The sequence below is a fragment of the Brachycentrus maculatus genome, unplaced genomic scaffold (assembly GCF_059751285.1).
Source record: "Brachycentrus maculatus isolate JH-2025_06_01 unplaced genomic scaffold, ASM5975128v1 h1tg000240l, whole genome shotgun sequence".
NCBI lineage: Eukaryota > Metazoa > Arthropoda > Insecta > Trichoptera > Brachycentridae > Brachycentrus > Brachycentrus maculatus.
The window spans coordinates 1,060,621-1,080,022 of record NW_028280991.1 but is presented as its reverse complement, the minus strand read 5'-3'; the positions used below and the strand labels follow the sequence as shown (position 1 = coordinate 1,080,022).

At 33.0% G+C, this 19,402-nt stretch overlaps 1 protein-coding gene across 3 annotated transcripts in view; it reads left to right on the top strand.

Moving 5' to 3' along the window:
• Positions 1–19,402, top strand: part of Ndae1 (Na[+]-driven anion exchanger 1) — an 86,254-nt gene that overhangs the window by 59,274 nt on the left and 7,578 nt on the right. Inside the window, exons 5-11 of one of the 3 annotated variants that reach the window (XM_088264969.1) lie at positions 1,690–2,172; positions 7,187–7,273; positions 7,622–8,685; positions 8,768–8,920; positions 8,999–9,148; positions 9,402–10,067; positions 10,655–10,897. In XM_088264969.1, the coding sequence (XP_088121095.1) occupies positions 1,690–2,172; positions 7,187–7,273; positions 7,622–8,685; positions 8,768–8,920; positions 8,999–9,148; positions 9,402–10,067; positions 10,655–10,897 (2,846 nt within the window). Of the gene's footprint in view, positions 1–1,689; positions 2,173–3,686; positions 3,825–7,186; positions 7,274–7,621; positions 8,686–8,767; positions 8,921–8,998; positions 9,149–9,401; positions 10,068–10,654; positions 12,058–19,402 lie in introns of those variants that run through there. The other 2 variants (XM_088264967.1, XM_088264968.1) reach the window with 2 other exon arrangements.

Sequence of the window (19,402 nt, the reverse complement as noted above, 5' to 3'; positions counted from 1 at the left end):
GTGATACAAGCTTGTCACCATATAGACTTTGAATAAGAACGATTAACTTAGTCAAAATCCGACATCAAAATTTCAGTTACAAAATCATTGTTGACAAACGTTATTATTTATTTTAATTAATTAGTTATTATTATGATCATCGACAGTTCAAATAACTTAGATTTTTTTAATAATGAAAAGAATTTAAAAAATTTAAGTTTTTATGCCACGCGTCTTCGACAGTCATTGAAGCATTAATTTTCGCATACAGGTAACGCTTGTGTATAATCTAAGTATTATATTACAATATAAGAAAGTATTGATAATAGAAATTATTTTTAAGAAAGTAGTAATAGTAGTTAGGTAAAAAAATTATATTTTTCGTCGAATATTGGCCAAAAACCGAAAAAAGGTAAACAAAAACTAATTTAACAATAGTCAATGTCAAACTGGCGTCACTTGAACTAACGACACTTGAACTAGAAAGAAAATCTAGAAATAATGAAGTATATACTTCAACTCGAAGTATAGAATGTCGTTGAAGATTGTGTTAAACAAAACGAATCGAGTTGCGTTTGTATCGTTTATTTTTTAAGTACATGGGTCCTGAACTGATGAAAGCAAGATAGATTAAAAATTTAATAAAAAAAATTATAGGTTTTAATGTTTTTTTGTTGTTGTAAATTAAAACAATTTTTTCATATGAGTTTTAAAATTAAATATTTAAAACATTGATTAAATTTTAATGAGCTTTTAGATTCACATATCATATGCTTCTGGCATTAAAGGTTAGTTAATACCTTTCATAGAAAAAGACGAATTTCGAAGTATTCCTTTTAAAAAAAAGTAATAATGAGTTTGTAAATTAAAATATATTTATATAACACTTACATTAATTATCTACCTTATCACTCCCTGTCGATCTTAAGCTAAGTAAATGTATTATATAAACTGAAACGGTACACTCCCCATTGCTCGCATTCATTTGATCGATTATAGAATTAATTATTTGATGTACTCGTCCTTAATTTGTTTACTTGTTTGAACACAAGCTTCCAGTAACGGGTACATTACTCTTGATTCTCGTGGAAATTGTCTCGGTAGAATCAAGCGCTCAAATAGCGCTGGCAGAAAAGTCAATTATGGAAAGTAAACTTGCGATCGTTTATCCGGTTCACGCCATGAGGCGAGTGGAAATTGCATAGAGAAGAAAATAGATCGGTAAATATTTGCGCTGTAAGTTCAGTAACGGTCGTTTAACATGCAAAGTAAACCATTCAAAGAGAATAAGAAACTTTTTCAACGTTACCCGATTTTTATCAAACATAAATTATTGTGTAATTTTTCGTGTAAATATTTGAATATTTACTTATATTGCGAATGCATGCCTTTTATTGTTTTGTAACATTTTACTGCATGGTAATTTTGCTGCATTATTTTTAAATTTGTATCGAAGAAAATTCGCCGTAATATTGTAAAATTGACGTTATTTTTTTTCAAATCTACGTTATAAATATGTACGTAAAAGCATTAGTATATTTTTAATTTATTATTATGACTTTTTTATTGTAATAACACATAGTTCATTGGTATTTTATTCCCTTAGATATAAGATGAACGTGAATATTTACGTGTTTTTATGCATGATATTATTTTATTGTTATTTTTTATAATTTGGTTAATGGTTTTACATTGTTGATTATTTTTCAGTCACTCCGCCGGCACAGCGCGTCCAGTTTATACTCGGAGAGGAAGTCGACGATGGAACCCACGAATCCCACCCTCTCTTCTCGGAAATGGAAGAACTGGTCAAAGAAGGGGACGAAATGGAGTGGAAGGAGACGGCCAGGTGGATCAAGTTCGAAGAAGACGTGGAAGAGGGCGGGAACAGGTGGTCCAAACCCCACGTGGCGACGCTCTCTCTCCACTCTCTGTTCGAGTTGAGAAGTCTTCTTCTAAATGGAACGGTCATGCTGGATATGGAAGCCGCGTCTTTGGATCAAGTGGCCGACCTGGTTTTGGATAACATGATCAACGCGAACTCCCTGACGGTAGACAAGAGAGACCAGGTCAGGGAGGCGCTGTTGAGGAGGCACAGGCATCAGTTCGAGAGGAAGAAGGACAACAACATGTCTAGGCTTCCCATCATCAGATCTCTGGCGGACATTGGAAGGAATCACTCATCGTCCAAAAGTAAGAATTCTTCTAAATGATTTTTATAAATTTATTTGTATTCTGTGCAAAAATTCATATATTTACATTTTGCATTATTTATTGAAAAGATACGTCCGATTTACCATCCATAAAGTTTTTTACTTTGTACATAAGGCACTGCATCTAACTGATACAATATTAATTTGATCGTTTATTATAATAAGGCAACTTTGGGTTCATCCCAAAGCGGTGTCAAGTGTCAACTTTGACTGGTATCACAGATAATATGAAATAAATAAATACTTTTATATTATTTTTAAAAACAACCCTTTTATCCCCATGTGATTCTAACCCAGGACCTCTAGCATGGTGCTAAATGTGCTGTGGAGGCAGAATCACTACACTGTGGAGGCGGACAAATTAAATTGAAAATAAAATAAATTTCACGCTTTATTTTCATTAAAAACTTCACTCCTTAACGAAATCTTGATTTTTATCAATGGATCTTTTTACTAACCTAAATATTACAGAACCTTTGAAACAAAAATCTCTGTTTCAGATTTTTATAAGATTCTCCAAATTTTCGATGGTACAATACCTTATTTCAAAAAAATATTCAGGCTTAACCAAAATTTTCAGTATGTTTTTTTTTAATTTGCTTAAGAAACATTCCACAATAGATTTAGGTATCCAGCGGGGATCACGTACAAAATTTAGCGTGTTAACTGCGTTGTGTAGATAACTTTAAACGTGCTTCGATAGTTTTATTTCTAATGACTTTGGCATTTTTAAATCGAGTATCGATCCGATTTTTTAAATATTAGAGAAGAATGAAGTCACCGATATGAAAAAAAAAAGAATACAGTGATGCCTCGCATAACGTTCTTTATTCGTTCCAGGAGCAAGTTCGTTCATCACTGCATTTAACATTCTCCTTATCACTGTATTTTTTTTTAAATAAAAGTTATCTTCACTACGTTCTCAAATTTTAACTACATATTGTGAATAACTTTGATTTCAATTTTGATCCTATTCCGTGAAATTACATATTTATATTTTTTGTAGATAACTGACAAAACGGATGTACTAGCGGTTTTAAAATGTCAAAGTCATTAGAAAAAAGACCAGAAGTAAAGTTAAAATTATCTCCACTACGTTGTTTAATTTGTTACACCGTATGGAATCTCTTCCCAAACATTATCTAAGGGTTGTCAAGAATGATTATACACAGGATTATACTTTAATACTTAAAGAAAATTATGCAAGCAACGGAATGATATTGTATCGTGTTTATCATATGTATATTTGAATGACGTATTTTGTGTGTGTGTTTGACTTTATTTCTGCTTTATAAATAACTTTTTTTTTATGTATCACATATTGTATTACCAATTTGCAATACCCTTTTTCAGATGAGTGACGCAGGTATATTTATTATTATAAATAACACAGTGGGTGCTTATGGTTTAGCTTTATGAAACGATTCACGGAGCGAGTTTCTTAATAATTTCGTTTTAACAGGGTATTAACATGACCAAACCACGGCGTTTCAGATTGCACAGGCTGTATTAGTGGTATGTTTGGATCAGACTTACAGGAACCTACCAAGAAAGCGACTAGAACCTCTCCTTCAGCCCATACCGCTCTCCTGGCTGAAAAGGATCGAAAGGGGTCGTATTCGGCCGTTCCAGGTACAGAGGCAAATGGCCACCAGGCCTTGAGGCTGTGCCATTGTGTTTATCACCAGAGGTGTTGGGTCATCTTTATCCATATTTGACGCTTTGGGTAATCTTCCGGGGGCTCTGGAGGGTTTCATCTCCCGACTGAAGCTCCTGGTTTACTTTGGTAAAGGAATCTAGGCTTGTGTAAATGGTATTTGCTTTGGTTAAATGTGGAATTAACCTCATCGTTCATATCCTGTTCATTCTTTTAGTATTAAGATGGATTAGGAATCTAGGCCAGACGCTTGTGTATATGTTTTTTGCTTTGGTAAAACATGGAATTAACCCCATCGTTCATGTCCTGTTCATTTCTTTAGTTTTCAGATGGATCAGGAATCTAGGCCAGACGCTTGTGTGTATGATATTGGCTTTGGTGAAACTTGGAACAAACCCCATCATTCGTGTCCTGTTCATTCTTTTAGTTTTAAGATGGATTAGAAATCTAGGCCAGATGCTTGTGTATATGGTATTTGCTTTGGTGAAATGTGGAATTAACTCCGTCGTTCATTTTCTGTTCATTCTTTTAGTTTTAAGTTGGATTAGGAATCTAAGCCAGGCACTTCTGTATATTTGCTTTGGTGAAAAATGGATTTAACCTCATCATTCGTGTCCTGTTCATTCTTTTAGTTTTCAGATGGATTACAGTTAACACCAATATTGGGTTTAATTTTATTAAAACCCTACCTATATCACTGGTTCTAAAACTCTTTTCGTTCAGTACCCTCCGTTAATTTTTTTCGTCGATTCAGGAAACGTAATTGCCAGAATGTCCCCTCATGTAGAGGGGCATAAAAATACTTCCCATCCCTCCATTGTCTCCTAGGGCCTTTAGTGACCCGCAGAATATCCCTACAGTACCCACCGGAAGGCGATATCGCCCCCTTTGAAAACCCATGGCCTAGTTTAATAACGCTGGATTGCATATTTTGATCAAACTTTTAAAAAAAAGTTACATTTATTGATTCCGGAGTCACTTTTTGGTAATGTCTAATATTTTTTTATTTAAATTTTACCTGGTAATTACCACTTTTTCTTAGTATGCCACATATTTCAATGCATTCAAATACCGTATAAATGATGTTGAAGACAACGAAACATTGATTTCCAAAATAGTGGTATTTACCAATTCAAATTTCATTTTAAAATATTGCATTTACATTTTATCTTTAAATTACAAAATCATCTTATTTATATCTAAATGTTATACGATTATAATCTTTTGCTGTAGATAAATGATTAAATCATTGTAATCAAAAAATGGCGTTTTTCTCTTTGAAAAATTAAAGCCCGATAGATAGTCATCAGCTATTCGATATAATTAACCAGATATGATCACAGAGTAATCTTATTTATATCGATCATTATCCCCGATTTGGTGAAGGCTAATAATTCTTATTACTCAATTTATTACAATTACTTGAAGTAATAACAATATATTTTACTCACGCAATTGACCTTAAAATTTTTAGCACAACTATTTACCGTATTAGGTACAGATTCCTGGAAAAATATCATCATGTAATACGTGTTTTACGCCCGTATGAATTCCCATTTTGTATTTGAAGACGTTAAATATAAAAATAAAATATCTGTATAAACCGAGTAAATACGACTAGTTTCGAGAATACAGATGTTCTCAACAACATGTGAAAATACAAACTGCATCTCAGAACATCTGTAGTTCTCAAAACTAGTCGTGTTTATATTAATAAACTCAAAACGTGGTCTTATGCGAGTGCTTTATTTTTATATTGTATTTAATTCATCATGTTATTCCACGAAGTTAATGCCAAATCAGTAAAGGATCTGAAGACTTCAATCAATATCTGCTTATTATATTTTTTATGTGAAACAAACAATCGGTATTATGTATACTATACGTGTGTTTGAGGAAAACATAAAAACATTATACATTCTTACACACGACTTGTTATGAAATTGAAAAGATATCCAATGAATTATATTCCGATAGATATTGGCAGTTTCCTTTTAAACTTTTTTTTTATTTTTAATAAATTTATATAATAACCGTTTGGATAAGAAATTCGATTTAAAAAATGCAAATATTCGTAATACAGTACAAATATATGTACTTGTACTAGATAATTACTGGATACTGCATTTCCGTTCATTGCATCGATTTAACAATGCGTTATGTGAACTGCGGATAACCTTTTCGCGTTATTTTACACGTGTCGCTAAAATATTTTACAATTTTGATATATGGTTGTCGTATCACTGTGTCGTAGTATATGTAAAAGAGAGTCTTAAAAAAATTATGATCTCAAAAACAAGACTTAATTAAAAATAGTTATAGACAATTGTTTTTTTTTAGTTTTACATGGTAAATACCACTATTTCTTAAAATAAAATCCATTGTTACACTTGTTTCGAAGCATTCAACATCATTCTCAAACACCATACGTTGTGAAAAATTTTAGATTAACACACCACAAAGAGACTGCCGAATCAAATAATGAAATAATAATGGATAAAAATAATATAATAAATAATTAATGAATAAATGATAAGATTAAACCCATTTTCATTACATTTTTTTTTAAATTAATCAACAACATAAAAATATTTAACAGAAGCAAGGCAATAGAATCCTATGACCCGATTTAGTAAAGACAAATTATGTACCCGGTGATTTTGCTGTATTCGTGATAGGAATCCCGATGCATCCATAGTAGGATAGTAAGGAGTGTGAAATAAGTACCTGTATATTGATTTGAGGTGTTTTACTGCCCCCACAGCCGAGTTCACCCCTCACGTGGTGGGTTTTACCACGTGGCTCACCATGTGCCCGACACAGAAAGGTTCGACCCAATACAATCGTCACAGTTCCCTTAATCCGTTTTTTTCACTTTACCTGATATTTATTTTAATGTTTGTAATATTTTCTTCAGTTGTCTTTATATATATATGTATACATTCTACAGAATACACGTTTTAACTAGCCATTTTTCCGATTTATGTGTTTGAAGAATTTTCTTCTCGATTCGCTTACCCACTATCAAAACAACACGCAATTTCGTCACATTTTACATCGCTTCCAACACTTTTGGTTAGTGACTTAATGAATTCTTCCACTCTCATATTTCTTCTCAATAATACAGTCTCTATCTGCACGAATCCGTAAATATCAAAATAAAACTGACCAGTGTAAAAACACGGTTGTTAGATAAATACATTTCGATGGGGACTGCATGCTCTAGTATCCCGCACCCAGCTACAAGCCTCGCCCGCGCCTCTAGCTCTTCTAGCGAGGCAGAGAATATGACGTGTCCAGATGGATAATAGTTCCACTTTCGTGTCCCTGTTTGCAGTGGATGAAAGCCACCCCAGTTCCGCTCCGTCAGTCGGGGCAGCCAAGCAAGGAGATTTCGGTCGCTTCCTTTCCATACCTGGAGCGGGTAATCCTCCGCATTATGAACCAAAAATTTATTCTCTTTTTTTCGCTATTTCTATCTCAGTCTGTGTTTCGTGAATGTGTTTCGTGTAATACCATTCTTATTATTCATAGTTTGTATCACCTATTGATATACTAACATGCATGTCTTATCATATTTCTTTCACGGATTCGGTAAAGGTGTTTTACGTTGGTGCTAGCAATCCCTAGATGTACATTAATAGTTTTTCATATTTTTGTTGGTTTGTGTTTTGCTTGATTGGAGCTTCATAGCCATATACTTTCAGAAGTAGAACATAGGAATTTTTTAATGTTTCAAACGTCAAAATAATGCTAGTTCCCAAATTTCCAGGAGCCGAAGATAATATGGTCAAAAGTCCCAGTAACATGTCGATGACGAGAATCAACAGCGGTGGTGATTTACCCAATGGGGATACAAATCATCGCGGGAATACTCATTTTATGAGGAAGATTCCTCCTGGCGCTGAGGCCTCTAATATTCTAGTCGGAGAGGTCGACTTCTTGGAAAAGACCCTGTCGGCATTTATTCGGCTCAACTCGGCCACAATGATGGGAAACCTAACCGAAGTGCCTGTGCCAACGAGGTTCCTGTTTGTCCTGCTGGGGCCTTCTTCTAGTACTTCGAGCTTCCACGAAATCGGTAGAGCTATGGCAACTCTAATGTCCGACGAAGTATTTCACGAAGTAGCGTACAGAGCCCGTAAGAGAGACCATCTTCTGGCAGGAATCGACGAATTCTTGGATGCCGTGACAGTATTGCCCCCTGGAGAGTGGGACCCCGCTATCAGAATAGAGCCTCCGGCAGCCATCCCTTCACAAGACCCTAGAAAAAGGCCTCAAGAAAAAAACAAAGAAGAAGTAGATGAAGAAGAGGAAGAACAAAAGATAAGAGAAGAATCAGGATTATCGCGCACTGGTAGGCTCTTTGGAGGACTGATAAATGACTTCAAAAGGAAAGCCCCATTTTACTGGTCCGATTTCAAGGATGCCCTCGCATTGCAGTGCATAGCGTCTTGGATATTCTTGTATTTTGCGTGCCTTTCTCCCATCATTACGTTTGGAGGGTTATTGGGTCATGCAACCGGTAATAACATGGCTGCTATGGAATCTCTAGTTTCTGGATTTGTCTGTGGGCTGGGCTATGGATTTTTTTCTGGACAACCGCTGACTATATTAGGATCTACAGGACCCGTATTAGTATTTGAAACAATCGTTTTTGAATTCTGCAAGCAAGCCGATTGGGATTATATGTCCTTCCGATTTTGGATAGGAACTTGGATAGCTATAATTCTGATGATTTTGGTTGCTATTGACGCGAGTGCTCTAGTTTGCTACATAACGCGATTTACCGAAGAAAACTTCGCAACCTTAATCGCTTTTATATTCATCTATAAGGTAATAAATAAATATGATAATTATAACATTTTCGACAGACTAACCAACTGTAAATTTGTACAATATTTTATTCGAATTGTAGGCAATCGAGAACGTCATATTAATCGGCAAAAATTTCCCAATTAATACACATCCGAACGATGCCCTGAACTACGATTGCTTTTGTTCCCCAACTAATTATTCTAACACAAAACAAGAAGTCAACTGGACATCTTTAGATAAGCGAGCTTGTTTGGTAAGTGTCAATTTATTTTATTTTATTGTAATCGATAAATATGACAAAGCTAGAATACATTTTACCTTACATTTTCAGGAGAATAATGGAACTCTTCTTGGAGGTGGTTGTGAAACACAAGTTTATGTACCTGATGTATTTTTAATGTCGATAATTCTGTTTTTGGGCACATATATTTTGTCCGTGATATTGAAGGATTTCAAAAATTCACTTTTCTTCCCATCAAAGGTAATTTCTACATCATTTGGCATCATAAATCAATTTACATTTTACATACGAACCTGGATATTAGTAAAATCTGTTTAATCGAGATCTGGCTTACGATCCCGTCATTTACCTGAATTTATATGGCAGAAACCTTTTTATAAGAGAAAAATATCCCGGTACCTTTAACTCTCTCATATCTAGGTTCGAATGCATTAAATACAAATCTTTCTCATCTTTCATTGCAAAATAATTACTGTTCTTTTTAATCTAATAGGTCCGCCAAATTGTGAGCGACTTTTCCGTCATAATCGCAATTTTGTCTATGTCCTCTCTGGATTACTATGTCGGAATAAACACTCCAAAGTTACAAGTCCCCGCGGAATTCAAGCCAACCCTCGCGGATCGCGGATGGGTGATCAATCCCTTCAACCGCAACCCGGCGTGGTCAGCGATAGTGGCCGTTCTGCCGGCTCTCCTCGGCACGATCCTCATATTCATGGACCAGCAGATAACCGCCGTCATCGTGAACAGGAAGGAAAACAAGCTGAAGAAAGGGTGTGGATACCACTTGGATCTGTTCGTCTTGGCTATTCTGATCATGGTGTGTTCCGCGATGGGGCTTCCTTGGTTCGTGGCTGCAACTGTTCTGTCAATTAATCACGTCAATTCGCTGAAACTGGAGTCTGAGTGTGCGGCTCCCGGAGAGAAGCCGCAGTTCCTCGGCGTCAGGGAGCAGCGCGTGACTCACGTGCTTATATTCCTGATGATCGGATGCTCCGTGCTGCTGACGCCGATGCTGAAGCATATTCCGATGCCGGTATTGTTTGGCGTCTTCTTGTACATGGGGGCAGCCTCCCTCAAAGGGCTGCAATTCTTCGACCGGATTCTTATCATGTTTATGCCACCGAAGTATCAACCGGATTACATGTTCCTAAGACAGGTATGCAACTATTTTATTATAAAAATTGCGTTGTAGAAAATAAGTTGAAATTGTACATATGATCTGAGCCAGCTTAGAATAAATGCACTCACTTCATAACAGATGAATCCAATTTCATTGACTGCTTTTAGTAAAGCCCATACTTAATACATAAATACATGTATCTGTTCTTTTTTCAATATGGTATGAAAATCCCATCGCACGGCAAAACAGCTGATACAAAAATAAATAAATTCAGGAAAATCATAAATCGCGTTTTGGTAAATAACAATAATAGTTCAAAATTATTGTCCTTTTCGACACCCTACATCGACCACACTCTGTGGTCCTGGAAAAGTGCTGCGAGAGCAACTTTCGGACCATCCCCTTAAATTCAGCCCTATATGGCTGTCTATAGACAGACATACCTCTGCGTAAATTCGATGGTGTTCTTTCGTAATGCAATTGCTAACTTGTTTATTCTACGTTCGATTTCTGGTTGTATCTAAACCTGAAATAATGAGGTGGTCTTTATGGTACATCAAATGCTGTTCATTTCCAAGTCTGTGTGGACCTGTAACTATTATTCTCTTTATTGATGTTTTCAGGTTCCAATCAAGCGCGTCCACATGTTCACTATAATTCAGTTCACTTGCTTGGTCTGCTTATGGCTTATCAAGTCTTTCTCCTCCACGTCCATACTGTTCCCACTGATGTTAGTGGTGATGATAGGCATCAGGAAGTCCCTGGACTTCCTCTTCACCAGGAGGGAACTGAAGATTCTGGACGACGTGATGCCGGAGATGACCAAGAGGAACGAGGAGGACCTTCACCACTTGGGAGACGCTGAGGTGGGCTGTGGCACCAAGCTACTTGGTTACTTCAAGTGGAAATAGATCAACACCCAAACATTCATTCGCAACTTGTTTTTATTTTCCACGTCACTGGTCTTGCTTTTCAACTACTCACATTCAACCATTGCTTTTTAACCGTTTAAGTGCTGAGATATTTTCTTATACAGCATGAAAGGATTTTTAGTATACTAAATGATAGATACCTGATCATGGTGTGTTCCGCGATGTGGCTTCCTTGGTTCGTGGCCGCAACTGTTCTGTCAATTAATAAGTCAATTCCTTGAAACTGGAGTCTGAGTGTGCGACTCCTGGAGAGAAGCCTTATTTCTTATACAGCAGGAAAGCAATTTTAACATAATAAAATTGCTTTTCTTTCCATTAGGTGTGCACAAAATCAACAATATTTTTCTCAAATATTGACCGATTTTAGTGTTTATTTCTGGTATCGGTGGAGAATATTTTGTAATAAACATGCTCTTTTTTTTTAATGCGATTTGAGAAAAAAATCTGAAATATTAATTTATAACAATGTGTCAAGGTCATGTGATATTGGCTCGTCTTCGGAGTTTTCACTGTCGATGCGCATCCTCCGATTGCTAAACATTGTAATTTCATTATCACAATAATTTTTTGAGTGTAACAAACATTTTCGTACGATGTTTGTCAATTCACCATAATTATTGGACGGATTGTAAGGAGGAAAACAATAAATAATGTATTTCTATTTTTCACGAAAAATAGTTAAATTTGTGAATATTATTGACAATCCAGAACTTAAGAAATCCGCTCGCTGCGACACAATCTCCCAGCTCGACCTCCAATATACACTAGTGTCATCGTCGATATATCGACGGGACGCGCTGTTTACAAAGTATACCAGATATATCGATTCTCAGCACTCTAACGGTTAAAGTTGTATTATTTGTATATTTCCTAGTAGCTAATGTATCAAAGCATGTAAAATGATAATCCAATTTTTTATTTGCTGTTAAAAATTATAAATTAGATTTTTTTTTTATTTTAAAACCGAATCGAAAATTCTGTTATTTGAGCCACGAAAGTGCTGTATGTAGTTATATTTATTTTAATTTACTACATATTTATAAACCGACACTCTTGAAAAAGTATTCTAGCTCAAGTTTGCATCTCATCTCAATGAATCATTTTGTTCTGTTATTTAGGGTAAATTACAAAACTTTCAATATTTTTTTTAACAATTTTAAATACCTTTTTTTTCATTAAATCAGTTCAACTTTACCTTATTCTGTCATATAACTTATAGCTTCAATTTAATCATTTAAATTTTGAATTTTCATAACCAGCTATTTAGTATTTTATTTACATTTTATTTATCTTTATCTAAAAACATACAGTAAAATAAGTAAAATAATTAGATACAAAATACTGTATTTTCTGATTAACAACTAACAAATAACTGATAATTCTTATGGAACAAAATAAAAACAGCAAAAATCTTGCATGCATCTGAGAATATAATAGGAGTTACGGTGTGTAAAAGACTTAATTTTTTAAATGAATTTAAGTTAAATAATTAACACATACACCACCTAAATTATAAACTTTTTTAAATTAAACGAATCCAAAAATTTGTATACAAATAATACATATGATGTATATGTATAAATCGGACAAATATAAGTACAATATTTTAATGTACTATGTCATAGTACATTAAAATATTGTAAAGCGTCAGCTTTTACAACATTCTGCGACTTTACTTAAACAGTCTGCAGTAAAAACGAGTAAATAGTAGTGAAGTAATTATGAATTCTGTGTGCAATGTTTCTCAAAACCAAAGGTGTTGAAAGCTTTCATTTAAAAAAGTATATTGTGCAGCTAAAAAGTGAGGACAGTTGTAGAGGTATTTCAATCGAAAAGTATAGTAAAAACTCATTTGCCAAAGATGCATAATAATACTGAGGAATACAATCTATAAGAAAATGGTAGATTATGAATATACTACCATGATTATTTCATTATAAATACAATAGCTATGCAATTTGGACAACACTAACGAATAGCATTGTAATTCATTACTTATCAATTTACACATATTTTTCCCAAACCTCATGGTTCTCAGGGAACTGCATCTCATCAATGCAGTATGAAATAAGGTAATAAGCCCTGGACTTTAAAAACTAATCCAGGCTGATATAAAGTAAATATCAGAGTGAAAAATCATTTCTCTTTTTCACTCTCTGGGACTCAAACCCAGGACCTCCAGCACGGTAGCCAAACGCGGTAATTACTACACTATGAAGGCGAACATAAAAATTTAGCTTAGAATTCAAGCAATAATTAGTCTGTCTTTTACACTACATGTAGATATATTTTATATACTGATGAAATTTGATACTAATAGATATTTTGCTGATTATAATAATAGTGTTGTAAAAGCCTTAAATTCAACAAAATTTAGACTAAATGTATTTTGGATAGTGTAGGGTGTATAAAACAAAGATAAAGTAGCCTGGTTTTAATTGATATCTCAACACATATATCGCTCACTCCTTTCAAGAACGTCACAAATCAAATAACTTGATTTTTCAGGAGAACGTTTTTAAAGTTTAAAAATATAATATTATTTTTCAAAAATAAATATCAAGCCTCTTATTGAACTTTTTACTGTGCAACAGATCTTTTTAGGTAAAACCTGAAGGTTTTTTCTCCATTTGAAAAAATTTAAATATATTTTTAAAAAAAACATTAAAGAATACTTTTTCTTCAAAATGCAAAAACAACACTTTCTGCCCTGTAGCGGGTAAATATTAAGTTAAAAATATGCCTCTTTTGCTGGGATATAGTAAATTTTCTGGGCATTCCGAAAACATGCACGACTGAAAATTGACGATTTTTGATTTATGACGTTCTTGAAAGGAGTGAGCGATATGTAAAAGGATATTGAGATGGGAATATGTAAGTTTTAGTATTTACAGGGCTTAATGTTGGTTTGCTAAATTACTAAAAACTTACAAATTTCAACCATAGATGTCACCTATGAACTATTGTCTGGAAAAAATGTGTGTTGTCACTTGCAGCATATATAAATATTATATAACTTGAGAAATGTGATTATCAATCATGGGTAGAATTGTGAATGTTTCACAGTGCATAAAGTGATCATTTAAACTAACCAATAACAGGATGTAAACCCTGTAAATACCCACATAGCTGAGATATCAATAAAATTCTTAATATAAGTGTAGCGAATTCCAGAATATATGAACAAAGTTTTGGTCACCTGTAATATTATAAATAAATATATAGCCCGATTGAAACACACATTTTAGAATAAAAAGTATGAGGGCATATATTCCTGTTTGGGAAAAAATCCAGTATTTAATAAAAGGCAGGATCAACTGGAGTTTCCACACATCCCTGTTCATAATATGTCTTTTGTACTTGATTTGAGTCTAAAGTAACGCTATTAAATATTCAATATTCTATTGAGGATGTGTGATATAGTTAAGTATTATAGACAATCCTGCCAATTACCCAATTATTCATCGTAATATGATGAGATGAATGCTATATTTATATCAAACAATTACCAAAAATGCCTTTCCAAAATGATAATTGTAAATAATTCACAATTAAACATGCCACGTGTCTTAAAAGAATTTTGATACCCATTCCATATTGTAATTATTAATATGTCAATATATACTTAGTAAAATATAGTATAGTAATAATTATCGCATTGCAGTCATTAATTCTTTATATTTAGAGAAATAAATTTATTTTACTTTTATTATTTATATTTGCTTTTATTGTATTATAGTTAGACATATTTTTAGATAGACACATAATACAAGCTTCTAAGGTCATTACTGGTTATTAAATATTATAAATATATTATTCGGTCAAGGTTATGACTTGCATTGAACTCTGTATAAGAGATAAAACCTGCATATTATTGTATTTTATTTGTAGATAAAATATATTTTAATATTTTTTGTAATATATGTAGAATAAACTATTATTAATGTAGCTTTGAACATATTTGACAAAAAAAGATTTTGTATGCTTGAGTTGTAAAAAAAAATATAAATTTTGACCGTAAAAATTATTGCTTGGATATATGTAATTAAATCATTCAATTAAATGTAAAATGTGTTTTTGTGATATTGCTAATGAAGCATGATCATTTTTATTTAATATACGTAGGTTATTGATACAAAATAACTCCAGTAATCATTTTTGTAGCACCTTTTCTATTATAGATAAATAATTCCTTTTTTTTAATAGAATTGCATGGCAAACTTTTTTCTTGATTCTTTTAAATCACCTTATTGTAATAAAAAGTACACAACTTTTTTCCATTGTAAATTTAATACAATTCTTTTGTTAAAGTAATTGAACAACACCATGAATTCCTGTAAATACAAGAAAAATCCATGTAAATCATTTTGTAAATATGTCATGAGGATGTTTTCACAAAATGAAATCTCAACAATTACATTTTGAATGAATATTACTGCTGATATTTCAAAAATAAATAAAATTATTTTTAATTGTATAACAAATCATTCCACATCCATTTTATATTTTTATGTTTCCAAAATTTTTTATTTCATTTTATGTTATAAAATTGGCACATAATTTTAAATAAATAATCAAATAGTCTTATGTAAGATGGGCTGTGTATAATAAAAAAGGAAAAATTGATATTGATATATTGACCCTTCCTACGTTCAAATGTAATAAATGAAATTTTACAGATGATTTATAAATATTTAGTTCTTAGTTTTATTTATTTTTTAATCTTAAGATTTAACAAGTCTGATAAATTGCACTCCGCAATTCAGGTGTTGTGCATTTGACTACAATTCTGAAGGTCCCGGGTTCAATTCCCAGTGGGATGAAAATAAACACAGATGAGGTTTCACATTAATATTGTTGTCATATTTCCCATGATTGGTTTTATTGGTGAAGCACAGGTTTCATTTTGTTGCACTCATATAATTAATGATCAAGATGGCGCTGCATCGATACAATGTAGTGCTCCATACATCATTGGCTGTTAATAAGGGTTTAGAAGAAAAAAGAAATAATAAAATATACAAAATATTATTTTCAAATTCAAAATTTTTCAATTTCTAACTTATCATTGCGTGCATTGGAAGGGTTGATATTTATATTAATATAATAGTTGTAATTTAAAATTACTGTCAACTTTAAATTATTAGCGATTTCGTTCAGTGAAAATACTATAATGGGATTCATACACTCTCAAATGTATTTGGTTCACATGCTGATAACAACATTCCGAATATTTGTGGGTGCGATGAACAAAGGTAGTGGTTGGATAACTTGGTAGATTATTGGAGTATATTCCAACACAAATTCAATGCAGAAAATTTCGATAAATTGTATTGAAAATAAACTGCCATGTTGCCAATGAAGGTTCGGACGTGTATTGAAAACTACAAACATTCCAGGACTCGAAGCTAACTTCAAGCCTAAGCTTGAGTTATTCTAATAAGCCAAATATGTTCAAATGTGTATAAGAAGTTTTATAGAATAGTGATTTCAAATAAAATAAACATTGATTAGAAATTGGTGTGTCAATATTTGTCTGTTTAAAATGCAGTTTGGAAAACTGTAGCGGTTATCTATAACAAATTATATAATTGTTTCTTTTATCAAAACATTCTGCCAAAGATCAATGGTTTCAATAATCTATTTGAAGTAAAACAATAAATAAAAAACAAAAAATACTAGTTAAATGATGTAAAATTCCTATTTAGGTAGCAGCATTTTATGTATTGTCGTATTTCAGACAGTTTGTCATAAAACTAATTGATTCCTAACAAATGTTTTTTTTTAAATTCAACCCACAAATTTTACTAAGGGATTTTAATTTCTTGCAATCATTATTGAAATCTTACAATAGATGAAAAGCATTGTTTTTTTAATTGATATTTTATGAGGATGATAAAAAGCATTTCTGTGTGTACCTTATTCCATAAAAAATCAAGAAATAATCTAAATAAACATAGATCATCCTCGTTTAGTAAGTGCAAAGAGCAGTTAATATTTGCAATTTTGTTTTGCTTGAGAATGAAGTAAGGTACATATGATTCAATTTTCATATAACATTAATATGGTTTATATTTAACTTTGTAAATTTCCATTTTATAACAAACAAAATAACTCTGCTATTATGCTTAGACATTACAATGTCTGCCGATTTTGAAGCAAGCAGCTTCTTCCTCAAAATGGTTAATTATTAAAATTAAAATAATAAAAGTTTAGCTCCGGCTTGACTAAGCAGTGGGTACAATACTTAGTCAGCCATATTTTGTTTACAAGTGCATAGTATTATATAATAAAATAAATTAACAAAATAAACATAGTGTAATTCTGGAGAGATGATGTGAGAATGTTAGTTTGCTAGCAAACGCAATATTGCGCTCCAGTGCTGCCACATGTCCAGCCCCCATCTGTGCTCTACAAACAGTCTTAATTAATTAGTCTTGATGAAGAAGATGCTATTTACCTGGACACCGGTCGACATCATAATCCAATATCACAAGATATAAAGTGACTTTATAACAAAGTTATTTTGTAAGTTAACATAAATGTTACTATGTATTACAAAAAAAAAGAATTTTTACAAACTTCTTATAAAATTTATGTTTAATATACAGTGCATACTGCTTATCAAAGTTTAAACAGAGCGAATTTGTACACCGAATTGTATCATTAACAAATATCTGTGGTTATACGCATTTACACTTTTGCTCGGAATGGACCAAAACAACCTGGAACTGTGCTCCGTTTCTTTCAAATCTAGCTCTGAAATGGGAACCAAAGTGGTCTTCAATAGGACATCTACAAATTAGCAGTGTATCAGTAATCCCGAATGATCTTGTAATTGCTGCTCTCCCATTACTATCTACTATCACTTCTCCATTTATTTTCCCGTATACTTGTAATATACTCAACATTTTGAGTGTGTCCAAATACTTTTTCACAAATCTGGATTATCTCCAATTATAGGAGTTAATTTTCTTATTATTTTTTGACATCTCATCATAGATGAAGAAGAATATGGATGTCTGGGCATTTACGGGGCTGACGACCATCATAGGCTGGTTTAAGTGATCATTTTACACACACTTTGATTCAAGAACAATGTTTCTGAATTGGTTTATATATATAGAACTTCCAAGAATTGGAGTAGTGTGGTTGTTAATAACGGGTAGAATTGGTGAATGTTACACGTGTGTAAAGTGATCACTTAACCAGCCTATGACGGTCGTCAGCCCCGTCAATGCCCAGACTTTGATTCAAGAACAATGTTTCTGAATTGGTTTATATATATAGAACTTCCAAGAATTGGAGTAGTGTGGTTGTTAATAACGGGTAGAATTGGTGAATGTTACACGTGTGTAAAGTGATCACTTAACCAGCCTATGACGGTCGTCAGCCCCGTCAATGCCCAGACTTCCATATTCTTCTTCATCTTTGATGAGATGTCAAAAATAAGTAATATACTCTATGAATTTCAAGGAATGACTCAAGCGTCATCACTATTGTATAAAATTTGGAGAACAGGATTGATCAACAATTGACAATCAAGTTGTCACCGTATCCATCCGCCATGGTGCCATACACTATCTAGGTGGGGAAAGGGTTAAAATAAATTAATGGAAAAAAAGATAAACCACTCCGCTTTGTATTTCACACTTTGCGAAGAAAAAAAATCCATTTTATTTATTTAAACTTCATGTACAGAAAATAAATAAGTATAATACATTGGCCGGCTTATTGCTAAAAAGCAATATCTTCCAACCAACCAATTTGATTCTTTGCAAACGTTTAAGGTACATAGTTTACTGTTTATACTATTATATAATTTGTTCCGTATCTGTCTGCTGTGCTGGTCAGGGTTGTGGGCGTCTGTGTACCGGCCAGCGTCAGGTTAGAGTCGGATCTAGCTGACTAATTAAACTAAATACCAATCCCTTTCACTGCCTAAGCACCGGGGTACTTTTAGAAAATTTGGCGACGGATTTACAAACCTGTATTTATTTAGATTGGCAGTGACAGTATATTAAGGGCTTTTAAATGTAAATTCACAGTAAAATCGGGATACAATTTTATATTGTTTCACATTTCCAATAAATTTCGCAACTTAGTTAAAAAAAAAATTGCTTAGAAAGAGCAGATCTGTCAGGAAGCCTAGATGCTTCTGTATCAGATCTGGGCATGCGGTGGGACAGATTTCAATATTATATAATTTATGAACAAAATGTTAATAATAGAGAGAAGCAATTATCGATAGTTAAGAAGATATGCACTAATGTAATGATAATATATCTAGGGTAATATTTAAAAACCAAATTTATAACATTTATTAAACTTAACTTATTCCTCTGCTTCATCCCTATTATGTTTAATATATTTTAAATGTATATGTTAGTAAGGGATTTTACATTCCACGCCATAATTCCACAGGTCAGCGGGATGAAA